The sequence below is a fragment of the Bos mutus genome, chromosome 3, assembly GCF_027580195.1.
Source record: "Bos mutus isolate GX-2022 chromosome 3, NWIPB_WYAK_1.1, whole genome shotgun sequence".
Lineage (NCBI taxonomy): Eukaryota > Metazoa > Chordata > Mammalia > Artiodactyla > Bovidae > Bos > Bos mutus.
Window position 1 is genome coordinate 33,106,999 of NC_091619.1, and position 17,426 is coordinate 33,124,424.

At 42.7% G+C, this 17,426-nt stretch overlaps 1 protein-coding gene and 1 pseudogene across 1 annotated transcript in view; both read right to left on the reverse strand.

Annotated features, from left to right (window-relative positions):
* Positions 1-17,426, reverse strand: part of FNDC7 (fibronectin type III domain containing 7) — a 31,875-nt gene that overhangs the window by 8,653 nt on the left and 5,796 nt on the right. The window contains exons 4-10 of the mRNA XM_005891332.2: positions 17,063-17,323; positions 12,833-13,090; positions 10,194-10,448; positions 8,454-8,711; positions 7,504-7,758; positions 3,490-3,744; positions 539-799 (exon numbers count right to left, since the gene is read on the reverse strand). Of these exons, the coding sequence (XP_005891394.1) occupies positions 539-799; positions 3,490-3,744; positions 7,504-7,758; positions 8,454-8,711; positions 10,194-10,448; positions 12,833-13,090; positions 17,063-17,323 (1,803 nt within the window). The remainder of the gene's footprint in view (positions 1-538; positions 800-3,489; positions 3,745-7,503; positions 7,759-8,453; positions 8,712-10,193; positions 10,449-12,832; positions 13,091-17,062; positions 17,324-17,426) is intronic.
* On the reverse strand, positions 11,359-12,651 carry LOC102268594 (heterogeneous nuclear ribonucleoprotein A1-like; annotated as a pseudogene).

The following is a 17,426-nucleotide window of genomic DNA, read 5'->3' on the forward strand; positions in this document are numbered from 1 at the left end:
TGCTCATCTTTTTCCATCAGCTCTGTTGAAATGGCAGTTGCTGACAGTCATGTTTTGTGATCACAGACTGTCTGCCCACTCGTACTTCCAAACCTAGCTTATGATTTATAAATTTGTTTTTCTCTGATCCTCCAACTCTCCCTCAATCATAAGTCTGAATCTGTGCAAATAAAGGTTCAAGTCTCTTAATTTCAAATATTCCATGTTGTCTGTCATTACCTCTAACCATGAATAAAACCTATCTTCAAATCTCAAAGCAGAAAATTGTTTTAAATCCATTTTACTGTTTAAGCAAGCATCTGTTCCTTTTTCTGAAGAGAGGGAGAGGGATGAAAGGAGTACCTCCAAATCAAATTATAACAAAGCATCACAATTCCAAAGGAGCTTGGGGTCCCCTGTTGCCAGAATCTGCCTATAGGATGTAGAAATGTCATGCCCTTTTTGATCTTCCTACATAGCAAAGTGTGATTGCTCTTAGCCTTCATTCACAGATTGAGTCAAGGGTTAGTTTTAAATAAAGGGTCATAACTTTCTCTACCTGAATATATTTTTTTTGGACAGAAAGTAAGCTTCAGTCCTGTCTCAGCAACTGGTGACACCATCACAGTATACACATCCCCGCAGGGTATCTCGGTAACATCACAGAAACTGAGGCCAGCGCTTGGGGCACATGTGAAAATGCCTTTGGAACCATAGAGGTCGGTGCTGTAATTGGCAGAGCCCCTGGAGGCCTGCCAGTGGATCCGGATGCCATTAGGGCCCAGCCTGTATAATTTCACCCCTAACGGGCAGCAGGCACCTGAAGGATAAAACAAACACATCACTATTCCACCACCACCACAAACCTAGCCTCTGCTACTATGGGAAACAGCGTAAGTGTCCTGCTCTAAATGACAACCGATTAGAGCAAGATTTGAGGAGGTATCAAGTTCCTTCTGTCCTGGGCCACATGATTAGAGATCCATGTGTGAGGGTGAGGTGGGGCATGAGTTTTCAATAGAGAGCAATGGTGAGTCCAAGTACTTGGCAGATATGAAGGGTATATGACTCAAACTGTATGAGTCAAATACACAGAATCCTTGTCAAGATCCTTCATAACATCCTACCCATAGTACCCATAATATGATTTTTGTTGTTGTTTAGTCACTAAGTCATGTTTGACTCTTTGCAACCCCATGGACTGTAGCGCACCAGGCTCATCTCTCCATGGGATTTTCCAAGCAAGAATACTGGAGTGGGTTGCCATTTCCTGCTCCAGGGGATCTTCCCAACCTGGGGATTGATTTGTGTCACCTGCAACTCTCTTGCATTGCAGGCAGATTCTTTATCACTGAGCCACTGGGAAAGCCCATAATGATTTTAGTGGGATTCAATTTAGATATAATTAACTGCATTCAGCTTTAGTTGAAAAGACCTAAATTTTGCTGAGCTGAGTAACATGATTCTTGTCGCTAGTCCACACTTCATCTGTGCTGACTGGGTACTTTCCCTTTTTCCTTTACTGAATACCTTGAGCAGGCCACACATTGGGTGTCAAATGGTGGATTCCTCAGTAAACAAAATAAAGATGTTATTGTATAATAAGTATTACAGATAATTAGGTTCCTTTGATTCATTCTTTAAAAAAAAAAAAGGTTTTTTTAGGTGTGAGGGTAAGCAGTGGACCGTATTTCCAGAACTAGATATCAAGGTGAGAACTTAGGCAGCAACTCTAATGAAAGAAATTATAAAGCAGATTACATATGTGTTCTGGGCTTCCCTGGTGGCTCAGATAGTAAACAATCTGCCTGCAATGCAGAAGATCTGGATTCAATCCCTGGGTTGGGATAATCCCCTGGAAAAGGGAATGGTTACCCCTCCAGTATTCTTGCCTGGTGAATTCCATGGACAGAGGAGCCTGGCAGGCTACAGTCCATGGGGTTGCAAAGAATTGGATACAACTGAAGTGACCACTCCAGTATTCTTCCCTGGAGAATCCCATGGACAGATAAGCCTGGCAGGCTACAGTCCTTGGGGTCACAAACAATCGGTCATGACTGCTGCTGCTGCTGCTGAGTCGCTTTAGTCGTGTCTGATTCTGTGCAACCCCATAGACGGCAGCCCACCAGGCTCCCCATCCTTGGGATTTTCCAGGCAAGAATACTGGAGTGGGGTGCCATTGCCTTCTCCATGGACATGACTGAGTGACTAATAAATGCACACAAAGCAACTTAGTACATAGCATGCAGCAGGTTTTAAATGCTTTCACACCATAATCATTCCTATTTCTCTTACAAAGGAGGAAATAGAATCAGGGAATAAGATAAGGCAGGACAGTTTAAGAAGCCATATCTTTAGACTCCTAAGTTGAAGACTCACTCTACTACCTTTGGGATGCCAAAATTTCATTTTTTAATTAATTTATTTCTTTTTTTTTTGTTGAAAGACTTATGGGATCTTAGTTCCCCAACCAAGGATCAAACCTGAGCCCCTTGTAGTGGAAGCATAAAGTCTTAACCACTGGACATCCAGGGAAGTCCTATGAAAATTACATCTCAACTCTCCCACCTCATGCCTCAGAACAGATGCAGCTAACTGGTTGCGGTACTTACGCTCCCATTAAGCCTGAGAGGCATCCCATTAATCTTGAGAGTTTTTTTTTTTTCCTGAAACAGCGCTCTAAACAGCCACTGTAGTGGACTAGAATCATACCAGTGAAATCTTATTTGTTAACCCTGTACCACTCCTTACTTCTCCCGCCATTCCCTAATTGGTCTTTGTGAAGAACAAAATGCAATACTTGCTCTTGAAGCCTGTTAAAATAAGATACCATAGGAGAAGCTGGAGTGGTTTAGAAAAGAGAGGTAGTAGCGCAATAATATTGAGAAGCAAAAAATTCAAGCCAAATAGAATATGTGATCTAAATGCTTTCTGAAAACTCTGCCAGACTGAGTTACTCTGTGCTGCACGTAGCTAGATCATATAAAAACCAAGCCTTCTTTCAGAGAAAGTCCACTTGAACCTTGTTATCAGGGAGTTCATTCACCAACTACCAAAAGGGTTTCCCAGGTGGTGCTAGTGGTAAAGAACCCACCCATCAATGCAGGAGACAAGAGACACAGATTTGATCCCTGGGTTGGGAAGATCCCTGGAGGAAATGGCAACCCACTCCAGGATTATTGCCTGGATAATCCCATGGAAAGAGGAGCCTGGTGGGATACACGGCTACAGTCCCATGGACAGAGAAACCTGGCAGGCTGTAGTCCAGGGGGTCGCAAAGGGTCAGGCACAACTGAAGTGACTTAGCATGCACCAACAAAAGCCTCCGAAGCTTTGAGGTTCTGAATCAAGAGGAAAATTGCAAACATTTTAGAAAGTAATCTGAATTTATCATGCAAGCGTGGTGGAGATGCAGCATGCTTTTAAATGAGATGGAAGGGCTTATGTCTGGATCTATAATAGTCAAGGTCCTTGTTGACACTCTAGAACTAGAGTCTAGATTTCACTTACTAGAGGAGTAACTTTGGTAGGCGCAGTCCGTAGTCAACCCAGTGGCACTAACTGCTTTTACTGCCACTGTGTAATTGATGCCGCATGTGATGCATCCCAGGAGGCAGTGGTTTTGATGGGTGTGACACTTTGACTGTCCCGTGTGTGACTGCAGAACCGTCACATAGGTTAGGGCCCCAGTCCCAACAGTCCAGCTCACGTTGATTACTGACTGAGTGACCTGAGTTACCGTCAGACTGGCTGAGCAGCACGGCGCTCAAATGGGGAAAAAGAAAAAATTGGGAATTTATTTCCACTAAGGGTTATTTGTGAAAAACAACCAAGCATGGTATTCTGTCTGTCTTTCAGTCAGTATCCTAGATTTCTCAAACCTTTAACTGTTAGTCAAAATATCCTTAATAACTATAAATGGAACATACTTTTAAAAATTGTGAATCACTGTATTGTGACTTATATGACATTGAACATCAACTATACTGCAATAAAAAGTTTTTAAAAACTTTAAAAATGTCCTTTTGTTAAGCAAAATCTCATTCTCTCTGATACATTATTTAACATCACTGTATATAGCAAGTACTTTCCCCGAGAACGAAGTTCACTAACTGGCTGTGGGTAATTAATGTGAGGTTCTCCCCAACTTTTTTCAGTATAAGAAAGAAATCCTTTGTTGTTCTTCAGCTTTAATGATTCCAGTTGCAAATTTCAATGCAATGGTTGCATTTACCTCTTCTCCTAATACGTATTATCACATTTGCAATAAAATGTGTTTTGCCTTTCTCATGCATTTCATAGTACATAGTTGATCAGTCAGTTCAGTCGCTCAGTTGCATCCAACTCTTTGCAACCCCAAGGACTTCAGTACACCAGGCCTCCCTGTTCATCACCAACTCCTGGACCTTGCTCAAACTCATGTCCATCGAGTTGGTGATGCTATCTGACCATTTCATCCTCTGTTGTCCCCTTCTCCTCCTGCCCTCAATCTTTCCCAGCATTAGGGTCTTTTTCAATGAGTCAGTTCTTTGCATCAGGTGGCCAAAGTATTGCAGTTTCAGCTTCAGCATCAGTCCTTCCAATGAATATTCAGGACTGATTTCCTTTAGGATTGACTGGTTTGATTTCCTGTCAGTCCAAGGGACTCTCAAGAGTCTCTCCAATACCACAGTTCAAAAGCATCAATTCTTCTGCACTCAGCTTTCTTTATAAGCCAACTCTCACATCCATACATGACTACTGGAAAAATCATAGCTTTGACTAGACAGACCTTTGTTGGCAAAGTAATGTTTCTGCTTTTTAATATGCTGTCTAGGTTGGTCATAGCTCTTCTTCCAAGGAACAAGAGTCTTCTAATTTCATGCCTGCAGTCACCATCTGCAGTGATTTTGGAGCCCCCCAAAATAAAGTCTGTCACTGTTTCCATCCCATCTATTTGCCATGAAGTGAAGGGACCAGATGCCATGGTCTTAGTTTTATGAATATTGAGTTTTAAGCCAACTTTTTCACTCTCCTCTTTCACTTCCATCAAGAGGCTCTTTAGTCCTTCGCTTTCTGCCATAAGGGTGGTGTCATCTGCGTATATGAGGTAATTGATATTTCTCCCGGCAATCTTGATTCCAGACTGTGCTTCATCCAGCCCGGCATTTTGTGTGATGTACTCTGCATATAAGCTAAAAAAGCAGAGTGGCAATATACAGCCTTGACATACTCCTTTTCCGATTTGTAACCCAGTCTATTGTTCCATGTCCATTTCTAACTGTTGCTTCTTGACCTGCATACAGATTTCTCAGGAGGCAGGTCAGGTAGTCTGGTATTTCCTATCTCTTGAAGAATTTTCCACAGTTTGTTGTGATTCACATATTCAAAGGCTTTGGCATAGTCAATAAAGCAGAAGTAGATGTTTTTCTGGAACTCTCTTGCTTTTTTGATGATCCAACAGATGTTGGCAATTTGATCTCTGGTTCCTCTGCCTTTTCTAAATCCAGCTTGAACATCTGGAAATTCTCAGTTCACGTACTGTTAAAGCCTGGCTTGGAGAATTTTGAGCATTATTTTGCTAGCATGTGAGATGAGTGCGATTGTGTGGTAGTTTGAACATTCTTTGGCATTTCCTTTCTTTGGGATTGGAATGAAAACTAACCTTTTCCAGTCCCGTGGAATCTCAGTCACTGCTGAGATTTCCAAATTTGCTGGCATATTGAGTGCAGCACTTTCACAGCATCATCATGAGCATCTGTAATTCCATCACTTCCACTAGCTTTGTTCATAGTGATGCTTCCTAAGGCTCAATTGACTTCACATTGCAGGAAGTCTGGCTCTAGGTGAATGATCACATGATTGCAGTTATCTGGGTCTTGAAGATCTTTTTTGTACAGTTCTTCTGTGTATTCTTGCCACCTCTTCTTAGTATCTTCTGCTTCTATTAGGTTCATACCATTTCTGTCCTTTATTGTGCCCATCTTTGCATGAAATGTTCCCTTGGTATCTCTAATTTTCTTGAAGAGATTTCTAGTCTTTCCCATTCTATTGTTTTCCTCTGTTTCCTTGCATTGATCACTGAGGAAGTCTTTCTTCTCTCTCCTTGCTATTCTTTGGAACTCTGCATTCAAATGGGCATATATTTCCTTTTCTCCTTTGCCTTTCACTTCTCTTTTCTCAGCTATTTGTAAGGCCTCCTCAGACAACCATTTTGCCTTTTTGCATTGTGATATAAAACATATCATAGTTGATATAAAACCTTATAACATGGTTTATATAAAAGCTTACAATATTCTTAGCCACCTAAGAGTACCACAATCAATTCTCAACTCTTCAAAGATCCATTATACAGCATATAGGATATCTGGAACCTTCCTGCATATTTGGCATTGTCCCTATTGGCCTTTTATGTTTCAACTTATCTGCTCCAAAGTGCCATCTATCGTTATATATAAGAGAAAATAAGACCCAAAGGCTTTAAGTAATTTGCTATATTTCATTCACTCAAATGTTATCAAGTAATAACAGCTTTCTTTTATCCAGCTCCTACCATGCAAGCAGGCACTATGCTAAGTGCTTTGCAGCATAAAAAATGTAATATTCACAACCACCCATTGAAGCCATTATCCTCTTCTACCAATTAGGAAACTGAAACTCAGAAAACCTTTTTAAGAGAAAGATTTGAAAGGCTGAACCAAAGAAATAAATGATAAGCCAGCTCATTTGGTCACTTGTTAGATGCTTTGGTAGATTGTGTCATGGGGGAATATGAAGTCAAAGAAATGTTTTTGCAGAGTCAGTGGATTCCTCCTTTGATGTTGGTGTATGAATATATTAGAGCCTTCAGATGATATTTATATGGAACCTGTGTTGAAAGTTTCCTAAGACTGGGGCTCTTTGAAAGGCTTCTCTGAGATTAATGTATTTCTACCACACTTAGGGTAAATCAAGTGATAAAGCTCATATCCTAAAACAATTCCTAACGACCCACTGGAACTAAGGTTCAAGTTGCAGTTGCTACATACCATTTCTTTCTTTTTTTAAATTATTTTTTATTGGAGTATAGTTGTTTTACAATGTTATGTTAGTTTCTACTCTTCTGCAAAGTGGATCAGCCATAGATATACACATATCCCCTCCATTTTGGACTTCCTTCCCATTCAGGTTCCCACAGTGCATTAAGTAGAGTTCCCTGACCTACACAGGAGGTTCTCATTAGTTGTCTATTTTATACTTAGTATCAGTAGTATATATGTCAGTCCCAATCTCCCAATTCCTCTCACTCATTTCCCCTTTCCCCCTTGGTATCTATACATTTTTTCTCTACGTCTGTGTCTCTGTTTGGGCTTTGCAAATAAGATCATTATACTATTTTTCTAGATTCCCCATGTAAATGATATTATACAATATTTACTTTTTTCTTTCTGACTTAGCTCTGTATGAACCCTCTAGGTCCATCCATGCCTCTTCAAATGACCCAATTCCATTCCTTTTTCTGGCTGACTAATATTCCATTGCATTCCATTGTATGTAGTTACATACCTGTCTCTAGAGGCACACTGTAGCTGGGCAGGCTCCGTCCTGCGGGTGTTTCAGCCACAGCAGTGACAGAGAACACTGAGCCACAGGGCAAGCCCCCCAGGATGCAGGACTCTCCGGTGCTGCTGCACTGGTGCAGCCCATTCTCTCCCTGGGCAGTCACCGTGTAAGTGGCCTCATCATTAGTGGATTGCCAGCGCACATTAATCATGGAAAAGTCATCCTTTGAAATGTTTTTGATTTCAGGACTGCAAGGAGCTAAGAGATTTTAGATTATGAACTGAAACAGAGTCAAGAAATATCACACGTGGCATTTGGTCTAAAACTTGTTTTCTCCCTTAAATGAGATGATTACTTTCAACCATACCTTGTGCTCAGGCCAAATTCCTAGGGCCTTTGTGTGGAAACCTTGCTGACATTGACAGATGGTATTAGATTCCCATAGTGTTGGGCTAACTGGAAAATGTTAAGGAGCCATTTGAACTCCAAAAGCAAAAGTAATTAAGACAAACATTTGCACCTTCATGGTGTGACTATAGGCAGGTGCCCCAAAGCTGCTGCTGCTGCTGCTAAGTTGCTTCAGTCGTGTCCAATTCTGTGCGATCCCATAGACGGCAGCCCACCAGGCTCCTCCGCCCATGGGATTTTCCAGGCAAGAGTACTAGAGTGGTTTGCCATTGCCTTCTCCGGCCCCAAAGTTAGGAGGATGTGAATGGCTGAGGTAATCACCAGCCAATCCTTCCACTCTCCCCAGGGTTTCCTGTTTCTTGCTGTCCTCTTTCCCTCTTCCACCTTCTCTTCTGCCTCTCCTTAGTAAGAGGGGCTCTCAGGATCCCTACCAAGAGTCATTAGTGGCAGTTAACCTTTTTACCATACTTGCTGAATGCCTTTCCTGAGGGACATAGAGGTGAGCCATCCAGACGTCGGTGAACAAAATCCTTGTTGTATCATACCTGTGGTTATGAATTGGGAAGTACATGACGTATTGCTGCCCCGGACTTCGCTGAAGGAATATACCGTGATGTTGTACTTGGTGTCACACTCTAGAGCAGAAAGCGTGCAAGCCGGAGCCGTGTCATTACACTCAACCACATTGAACCCATCCACAGCCTTTGTTTCATAAAGTTCGGCGCCTCGGACGGGAGACCAGACAATCTCGACTCTGTCACTGGACACCAGCACAGGGTTAATGTCACTAGGACAACAGGGAGCTGCAAGCAGGAGTAGAGAGAAGGACGTCAGTACAGGAGCCATGCTGTCAGAGGGGCATTGAGTCCCGGCGTCTCCGTGCCCAGGAGTCTCTGCAGTCACTGTAAGAGTCTCCTACAGGTCTGCCCAACAGTGATCCTGGCCTGACACCCACTACATAGAGGATAGCTTCTCTCTGCATGACATTCAAGGTTATAATAAGCGCTACCCTGTCGACACATCCAGCTGCTCCCCACACCCCCTGCCTCACCTGACTCCTTAATTCTCCACCCAACGTGCATGTTTTTTCCCGTTTTTCAGAGACTGTGTCCCTTCTACTGGAATGTGGGACCCTTCTCCTGACAAAATCATATTTAGTCTAACTTCTAGATCCTATCAGTCTTTCCAGACTCTAAACTAGATAAAACTAAGGGGTGGAGGAGAGGAGGAAGCCTTGCATTAGTACATTTTAGAAGAGCCCTACATTACCTCATGGACAAATTGTGACAAATGTCTAACTCATATGGGGTTTCTCTGGAATGCTCTTGCTCCACCAACATTCCATTCATCCTTAAAGATCCAGTTCAAAACCACTCCTTCTGGAAGGCCCTTGAGACCTTATTGATGGCCTCTGACTCCAAATTCCAAAGGCACCAATTATTTGATTCCCTCATCTGGATAAAAATGTATGTAATCCAGCTATAATTGTTATTTATATAGTTGTATTACTGTATTCTTATTTGTACATATAGTTAATTTTAAGTCTCTCACTCCATTCATTCTTTAAAAATCGAGCATCTCCCATATGCCAGTCACACTATGATATGCATTCAGGATGAAAAGATGAATGAGATATAATCCCTGCCCTGTAGAAGGCCCAAGTCTAGTGCAGGAGAATAATAGTAACAGCAATAAAGCTGCTAATAAAAATATTTGCACTGTACTTTTCTTATGTATAAAGACCCTTTCACATTCATGTACTCCTGATTATTTGTCCCATTTTGCAGTCGTGGATACTAAGGGACTTAACAAGGTAGACATCATTATTTCCACTTTACAAATGAGTTAGTGGTCAAGTTAGGACTCAAGCCCAGGTGTCCTACTCCAGAACTCTCTACACCATGAGGCATCTTTGCCATTGCACCTCTGTCTTCTGGGCTTAGAGAAAGAGTGAACTCTGAGACCTAAGGTTTGCCTCCCCTTCAGCATCCAGAACAGGGATGAACAATGAGTAGATCTGGATGGAGGGTTCAATTTTTCAGAGCAAGCTTGAATAGCAACAATCTTTCCTTTCTTCTTACTCCTAAACCTTGTATTCTTGTTAAGGTTGAGTCCACTTAGTCCAAATTCCCCAGGAAAGAACGTGAAAGAAGAGATTCACTTTCCATTCTTGGACTTAGAATGACTCCCAAATAGTCGAAGTCAAGGAGTGCAATGAGTGGTCCATTCTGCGACTGAATTTAGTGAACTCAGAACTCCCTTTACAAGCATCAAGCGCAACTCACCTGTGGTATAATTAAACACATCACCCAAAGGACTCTGCCCTGCCTTGTTATAGGCAAAAACACTAATAAAGTAAGTGAAGCCACACTCAGATAAGAAATTGCACTGGGTGAGGGAAGTGTTGCAATGTACTTCCAAGCCATCATCACTCTTCACGAAGGCCACGTAGTAATCACCCAGATCTACATTGGACCAAGCTACGGACAGGTGGCCAGGAGGATCTTCTTGGATCGCCACTCTTCCAGGTGCACAAGCAACTAGGAAATGATAAATAAAAAGGAGTCTGAGAGTACTACAAGAGATTTTCTTTGTGGCTTTGCATAGTAGCTGTTCACTAAATGTTAGTTCACATTCTCAAAACACACAAATATTTCTAAATTGAAGTGTAGACTCCCACATATGTATGTCTTTATCTCTTTGATAAGAATGAAAGAGGGCAGATATCTAAACACATATTCCAAACTATAGACATTCCCTGTTTATCTTAAAGAATAGCTCCTACCAGGCCTAGGTCTGTGAAGCATGATGTAAATAAGGGGCCGCACAGTTAGGGTTGTGATCAAACTGGATCTTAGAATATTTACAACTTTACAAATGCAAAAGAAAATAGACTGATTAGTGAAAGATTTGGAAGAGGAAACAGGCCTCTTAATTTTCAAAGTGATTTTCCAAAGCACAAGATCTCGTTTCACTATCAACATTACTCAGAATCATCAGAATGTTCAACTCTATGCTTTCATTTATTTATTTTTTTTTGAGGGTATTAAATCTTTTATTGATTACACATGATAATGGATGATACACAAGCTTCATTCCCATCTATAACTTTATCTGGTACCATAATTCAATTTAGATATATTGCATAGGATGTGCCAACAATCATTAATAACCAAAAAATAAATAAAAAAAACTCCATGACTTTGCATGGGTGACCCTTTTAATGGTGAACTCCAGGTCACAACACAGTAACTGTCAGTTCAACTACACCAAGGTTCTGAAGATAACAGCTTCTCCACCAAGCAGGTTGTAAATAAATTTCAAATGGAACCTGGCATCACCCTGAAGGAATTCTAACTTCACACTGTTGGGGTAGTTAACCAAAATGGCTTCAGAGTAGACTAACTTTACACAGCACATTAAAAAAAAAAAAAAGACATTTATTCAGCATCATGATCAGACTATTACATTTAGCAATCAACAGCATGGGTGCAAAAAAAAAATCTACATTAAAACCCTTTGTTGGAATGCTTTACACTTTCCACAGAACAGAAACTAAAATAACCTGTTATACAATTAGTCACAAGTACAGTCCTTGAGTTTTTTGCCCATACACATGAGTATTGTCTAAAACATGTCTTCTTTGTAGCAGCTAGGCCCTGCCACCACTGTGCTTGGCTGAGTTCACAAATCTGTTGTAACCTGTAGCTTCCCTGTCACTTCTCTGGCTCTCCTCTCCTGCTAAGCTTTGTTTCCTGGCAGTAATTAAAACCTTCTGCCACTGCCATAGCTACTGCTGCTGCTGGAGCCACCATAGCCACCTTGGTTTCGTGGTGTGGCAAAGTATTGGCCTCTACCACCATAGGGGCCAGAACTTCTGCCTCCAAAGTTTCCTCCTTTCATGGGTCCAAAATTTGAAGATTGATTGTTGTAATTGCCAAAATCATTGTAGCTTCCGCCACCTCCAAAATTGCTTCCGTCATTACCAAATCCATTATATCCATCCCCACTGCCACCATATCCACCACCACCACGGCTGCCACCAAAGCCACCTCGAACACTGAAGTTTCCTCCACGATCAAAGTTGTCATTCCCACCAAAACCACCTCCACGACCGCCACCAAAGTTTCCAGAACCACTTCGACCTCTCTGGCTGGATGAAGCACTAGCCATCTCTTGCTTAGACAGGGCTTTTCTCACTTCACAGTTGTGGCCATTCACAGTGTGGTATTTCTGAATGACAATCTTGTCTACGGAGTCATGGTCATCAAAGGTTACAAAAGCAAAGCCTCTCTTTTTGCCACTGCCTCAGTCAGTCATGATTTCAATTACTTCAATTTTCCCGTACTGTTCAAAATAATCTCTCAGGTGATGTTCTTCAGTGTCTTCTTTAATGCCACCAACAAAAATCTTTTTCACAGTTAAGTGGGCACCAGGTCTTTGAGAATCTTCTCTTGAGACGGCCCTCTTTGGTTCCACAACTCTTCCGTCCACCTTGTGTGGCCTTGCATTCATGGCTGCATCCACCTCCTCCACCGTGGCGTATGTGACAAACCTGAAGCCTCTGTAGCGCTTGGTGTTTGGATCCCTCATTACCACACAGTCTGTGAGCGTTCCCCATTGCTCAAAATGGCTCCTCAGGCTCTCATCGGTTGTTTCAAAGCTCAATCCTCCGATGAAGAGCTTCTGCAGCTGTTCGGGCTCTTTGGGAGACTCTGATTTAGACATGATGGCAGAGGAGGCGGGGAAGACTTCAACGATGCTTTCTCGGTGGGGTCCACGGGCCTATGCTTTCATTTAGAGTAGGCTTTTGCTTTCATTTGTTCTAGAGCATTCTGGAACATTGTCATGTAATTATTTGTTTCCCTAAGGTCAGCCACTTGGGCTTGCCAGCCCCACAGTGATCTCGCTCCTGTTTACTTACCGGTTTTCAAAGTCACTGCTGAAGTCGATCTGCTAGATCCGGCATCATTACTTGCTGAAACTGAAATCAGGTACTTGGTTCCACACTGGAGAGAGTAGATGATGCAGGAACTGAAAGTTGTACTGCAGCTCAGCCTAGAAGAGTCACTCAAAGCCATCACGGTATAGTTGAAAGCTCCTTCTGTCGGTGCCCACGAAACAGACGCCTTCAGAGCACCACTATCAAAAGAGACTTGAATGTTTGCAGGAGTACCTGGACCTACATTTTTGAGAAACAATTGATATTTTGCAGTAGACTCAAGAACCCAAGTAAGATTTGGCCTAGCAATATTGTGGAGCTTAGAGGATGAAGTACTCCAGTAACAGGATAATTGCAAGTATACAAAGCATGAAACTGGGATTCAGGGTACCTGAGAACTGGTAATATATCCACCATTGACTATGCAAACTCGTAACTAGCTATGACTTTGCCAGGTTATTTAATCTTTCTGTTATTTATTTTTTTAATGTGTAAAATTGATCTAATATCAGTCCCTAGCACATATAAGTGCTGAATAAACATATTTTGAGTTTTTTGCAATTAATTTATTTGGCTATGCCAGGTCTTAGCTGTGGTGTGTGGGATCTAGTTCCCTGACTGGGGATCGAACCTGGCCCCCTGCATTGGGAACATGGAGTCTTAGCCACTGGACCACCAGGGAAGTCTCAATCAACATATTTTGAATATGTGAATGAGTAAACACACAATCTGATAAGTGATTGAAGTAATTAAATGAAATTATAAATATGACAGGCTAGGAGAGCCAAGTGGGTATGTCATTAAGATGTAGATAAAGCATTCTATTACAGATTGATAAAGTTAGATTAGCTTCAGCAGCATTTCTTCTTTACTTTTGATACATGCTAAGACATGTAAGAGCTTTTAGGTACCTGTTGTTAAAAGAAAAGCAGACTTCCTTTCATTCTAAACCAAAGGGAAGGAAGGAAAGTGTCAAGTGTGATGGCCACACAGGAAGTCAGTTTTTTTATTGTCTCCAAAACAATTTCCTCTACGTTCTTAAAAGTAGGCCTTCCTTTCCTCAGGGTCGTCCTCTTAAAAAAAAAAAGCTTGAGGAGTGTTCTCCTGGGCTGGGAAGGAGAAAAGTTGGCCTCAGTTCTCTGGAATCTGTGCTATAATAAGGCCCACCTCACAGACCTTCAGTTCAGTTCAGTTGCTCAGTCATGCCCAACTCTTTGCAACCCCATGGACTGCAGCACGCCAGGCCTCCCTGTCCATCACCAACTCCTGGAGTTTACTCAGACTCATGTCCATTGAGTTGGTGATGCCATCCAACCATCTCATCCACAAACCTTAGAGAACAGCTTATGTGCAGAGACTAGCACCCTTCAGACACATATGGTGGGGTTGGGGGTGTGGGGTTAAACAGGAAAGGCTCTGTGTGAGGAAACTGGGACTCAGCTCGTCCTCTGCAAGGCAGATACGAGCCATGTTTCTCCTGTAGGCCATCTTGACAGGCCCCTTCTTCTGCTATACAGTCAACTCATTTGCAGAGGCAGATCTACTCTGGGGTAATGCTGGGCCCAAGGCTGGTAGTGGTCATCTGCAGTATTTCAGGACAATCTGATTTTCCCACGTGGGGCACGGGAAGCACCAAAAAAACATGTGTCTAAGTCTTCATCCCTAGTACTCCAGAATGTGATCTCATTCGGAAATAAGTTCCTAGCAAATGTAATCAGTTGAGATCATTAGGTTGATCCTAACCCAATATGACTGATAACCTTATAAGAGAAATTTTGGGACGTCCCTGGTGGTCCAGTGGTTGAGAGTCCACCTGCCAATGTGAGGGGAAACAGGTTTGATCTCTGGACTGGGGAGACTCCACATGCTGTGGAGCAACTAAGCCTGAGCGCCACAACTACTGAAGCCCGTGTGCTCTAGAGCCCGTGCTCCACAATAAGAGAAGCCACTGCAGTGAGAAAGAGCCCACACTCTGTAGCAGACAATAGCCCCCACTTGCCACAACTGAAAAAAAAAAAAGCCTGCATGAAGCAACAAAGACCCAGAGCAACCAAAAATAAATAAATAGATAATTTTTTTTTTAAGATAAAATCTGGACACAGACATACACATACAGGGAGAATGCCATGTGAACACAAAGACAACCATCTACAAGCCAAGGAGAATGGCCTGAATTTCCTGACAGTCCTCAGAAGGAACCAATCCTGCCAATTCCTTGATTTCAGACTCCTATGCACTCCAGAGCCATGAGATAATAAACTTCTGTATCACCTAGTTTGTGGTACTTTGTTGTGGCAGTCCTAGCAAACTAATACAGAGTCTAGGTCTAAAGTATCTAAAACTTTTAAAACATAGGGAAACAAGTGAAGAGGAAGGCTTTGAGAGACCAGTCACCTTTAGGAGATGGCTCTCCCTGTTCCCCAGCCTGAAGTAGATGCTCCCCTGTGCCACCCCGTGCCTGTTAGTTAGTGTTAGTCACTCAGTCATGTCCGACTCTCTGCTACCCCATGGACTACAGCCCACCAAGCACCTCTATCCATGGAATTTCCCAGGCAAGAATACTGGAGTGGGTTGTCATTCCCTTCTCAAGGGAATCTTCCCAACCCAGGGGTCGAACCCAGGTCTTCTGCATTGCAGCCAGATTCTTTACCATCTGAGCCAACAAGGGAAGCCCCCCTGTGCCTGTGCATCTTTCCATCAAAGAACCTGTTATCCAGAAATGTAACCATTGATTTACACATTGGCCCCTCCTGGGACACAATTCTTTGGGTGTAGAAATCATGCCTTTTTTGATTTTGTATGTTCATCAGCTAACGATGCCCAGCATATAGCAGGCCCTCAATAAATGTCTATGGAAGGAAAGAATGAGTGAATGCCTCGGAAGAGGCCCAGGGAGACTGGTTTATCATAGACATCCTAACTCACCAGGGCCATCATGAATCACCTTAGGGTCACCTTGTTATAATTTCTCCCTAGAGAAGTATTATAAAAGGCAAACCCTTCTCCCTACATTTCAGCCTTGGCTCATAGACAAGGCAACTTTCACTGCCCCCCAAACTTAGGCACTGTTGGAGAGGACATTTCTGTTTTCTTTCCGCCTTTTCCTTGGACATCCTCAAGAGATGAAAGAGTTAATCTGATTGGTGAGTCTGGCATCTATTAGGCTTCATTGTGGACTTCCCTGGTGGCTCAGTGATAAAGAATCCATCTGTCAACGCAGGAAATGAGGGTTCAATCCCTGGGTCGGAAAGATCCCCTAGAGGAGGAAACAGCAACTCACTCTAGTATTCTTGCCTGGGAAGTCCCATGGACAGTAGTATTCTTGCCTGAGAAGTCCCATGGACAGAGGAGATTGGATGGGCTACAGTTCATGAGGTTGCAAAAGAGTCAGACATGACTTGGAGACTCAACAACAGGCTTTATTGTCAGAGGATGGCTCACTCTGCCTCAAGAGAAGGAAAAATCTGCCCCCTTCCCTCTCTCTCCCTCTTATTCTTTGGGCTCATAGCTGCAGCTCAATTTGGGCTTCCAGTTATCATGCAGTCGGAGGCCCTGGTTGGGTCTCCCTGGGATAGTGATGGTAAGAACACACACCGTGCTCCAGCTTCTCGGCTTACAGCTGGAGGAGAGGTAGTGGGAAGCCCTGTGTTGGCCTCAGGCCTGTGGTGAGGGCTTGGGAAATATGTCTGAAATATCAATTCTCACCACATCAGGAAGTTTAAAATTCTCATCATAACAGGAAGTTTATTTTGCTTGCTGCTATGTCTCTAGGGTAGTACCACCTCAAAATTTGGACACACTCATTAAATGTCTGCTGAATAAATCCTTGTTCGGCCCAATTCTTTTTGTCTATACTCTTGGTCTAAACCTAGGAAGGGATGAGAGGTAACTGGACAACCTAACAAGAATTGTTTCCTGCTGTGTGATATTGAACATGTATGCTGAATCAGCTACGGGGCAGTGGGGGTGAGGCAGACATGGGGTTACCACGCTCTGTGTACTCTGAGCAGCATTTCTTTACACATGCAGAGAACATTGAAACTACTTGGGGGGAACTGCCAACGCACTATAAATAAGCTCATAATAAGTTTAAATATCTGCTGCCAGCTGCTCTGTACTTATCACTTATCGCTGCTCTCAGTGGCTGCAGTGCACAGCCCTTCTCATTAATCAAAAAGGAGAAAGTCTGGAGCTGAGCTGAGAAGTCCTTACTTGTTCTCTGATTGCAGGTGGAGTCATCCCCAGGGGTTCCATTGGCATTCCATGCATAGGCCTTTATGGTGTAGAGAGTCCCGGAGTCTAAACTGGTGAATGTCAAGGAGGTGTTGGTGGTATTCTCTTTCCATATTCTACCCAAGCCATTAGCTTGCATAATGGACACAGAGAATCCAATGGCCATATATACAGCTTCCCACTGCACAAGAATAGAGTCTGAACTTGGAGAGCTTACTTGTAGAATAGGTGCCGCCAGTACTGCAAAGACAAAAACATGTCCATTTGCATTATGAAAGTGAGATCAAGGATAATTCAAATTTAGGAATAGAAAATTTGAGCTTGATTATCCATATTATGAAAA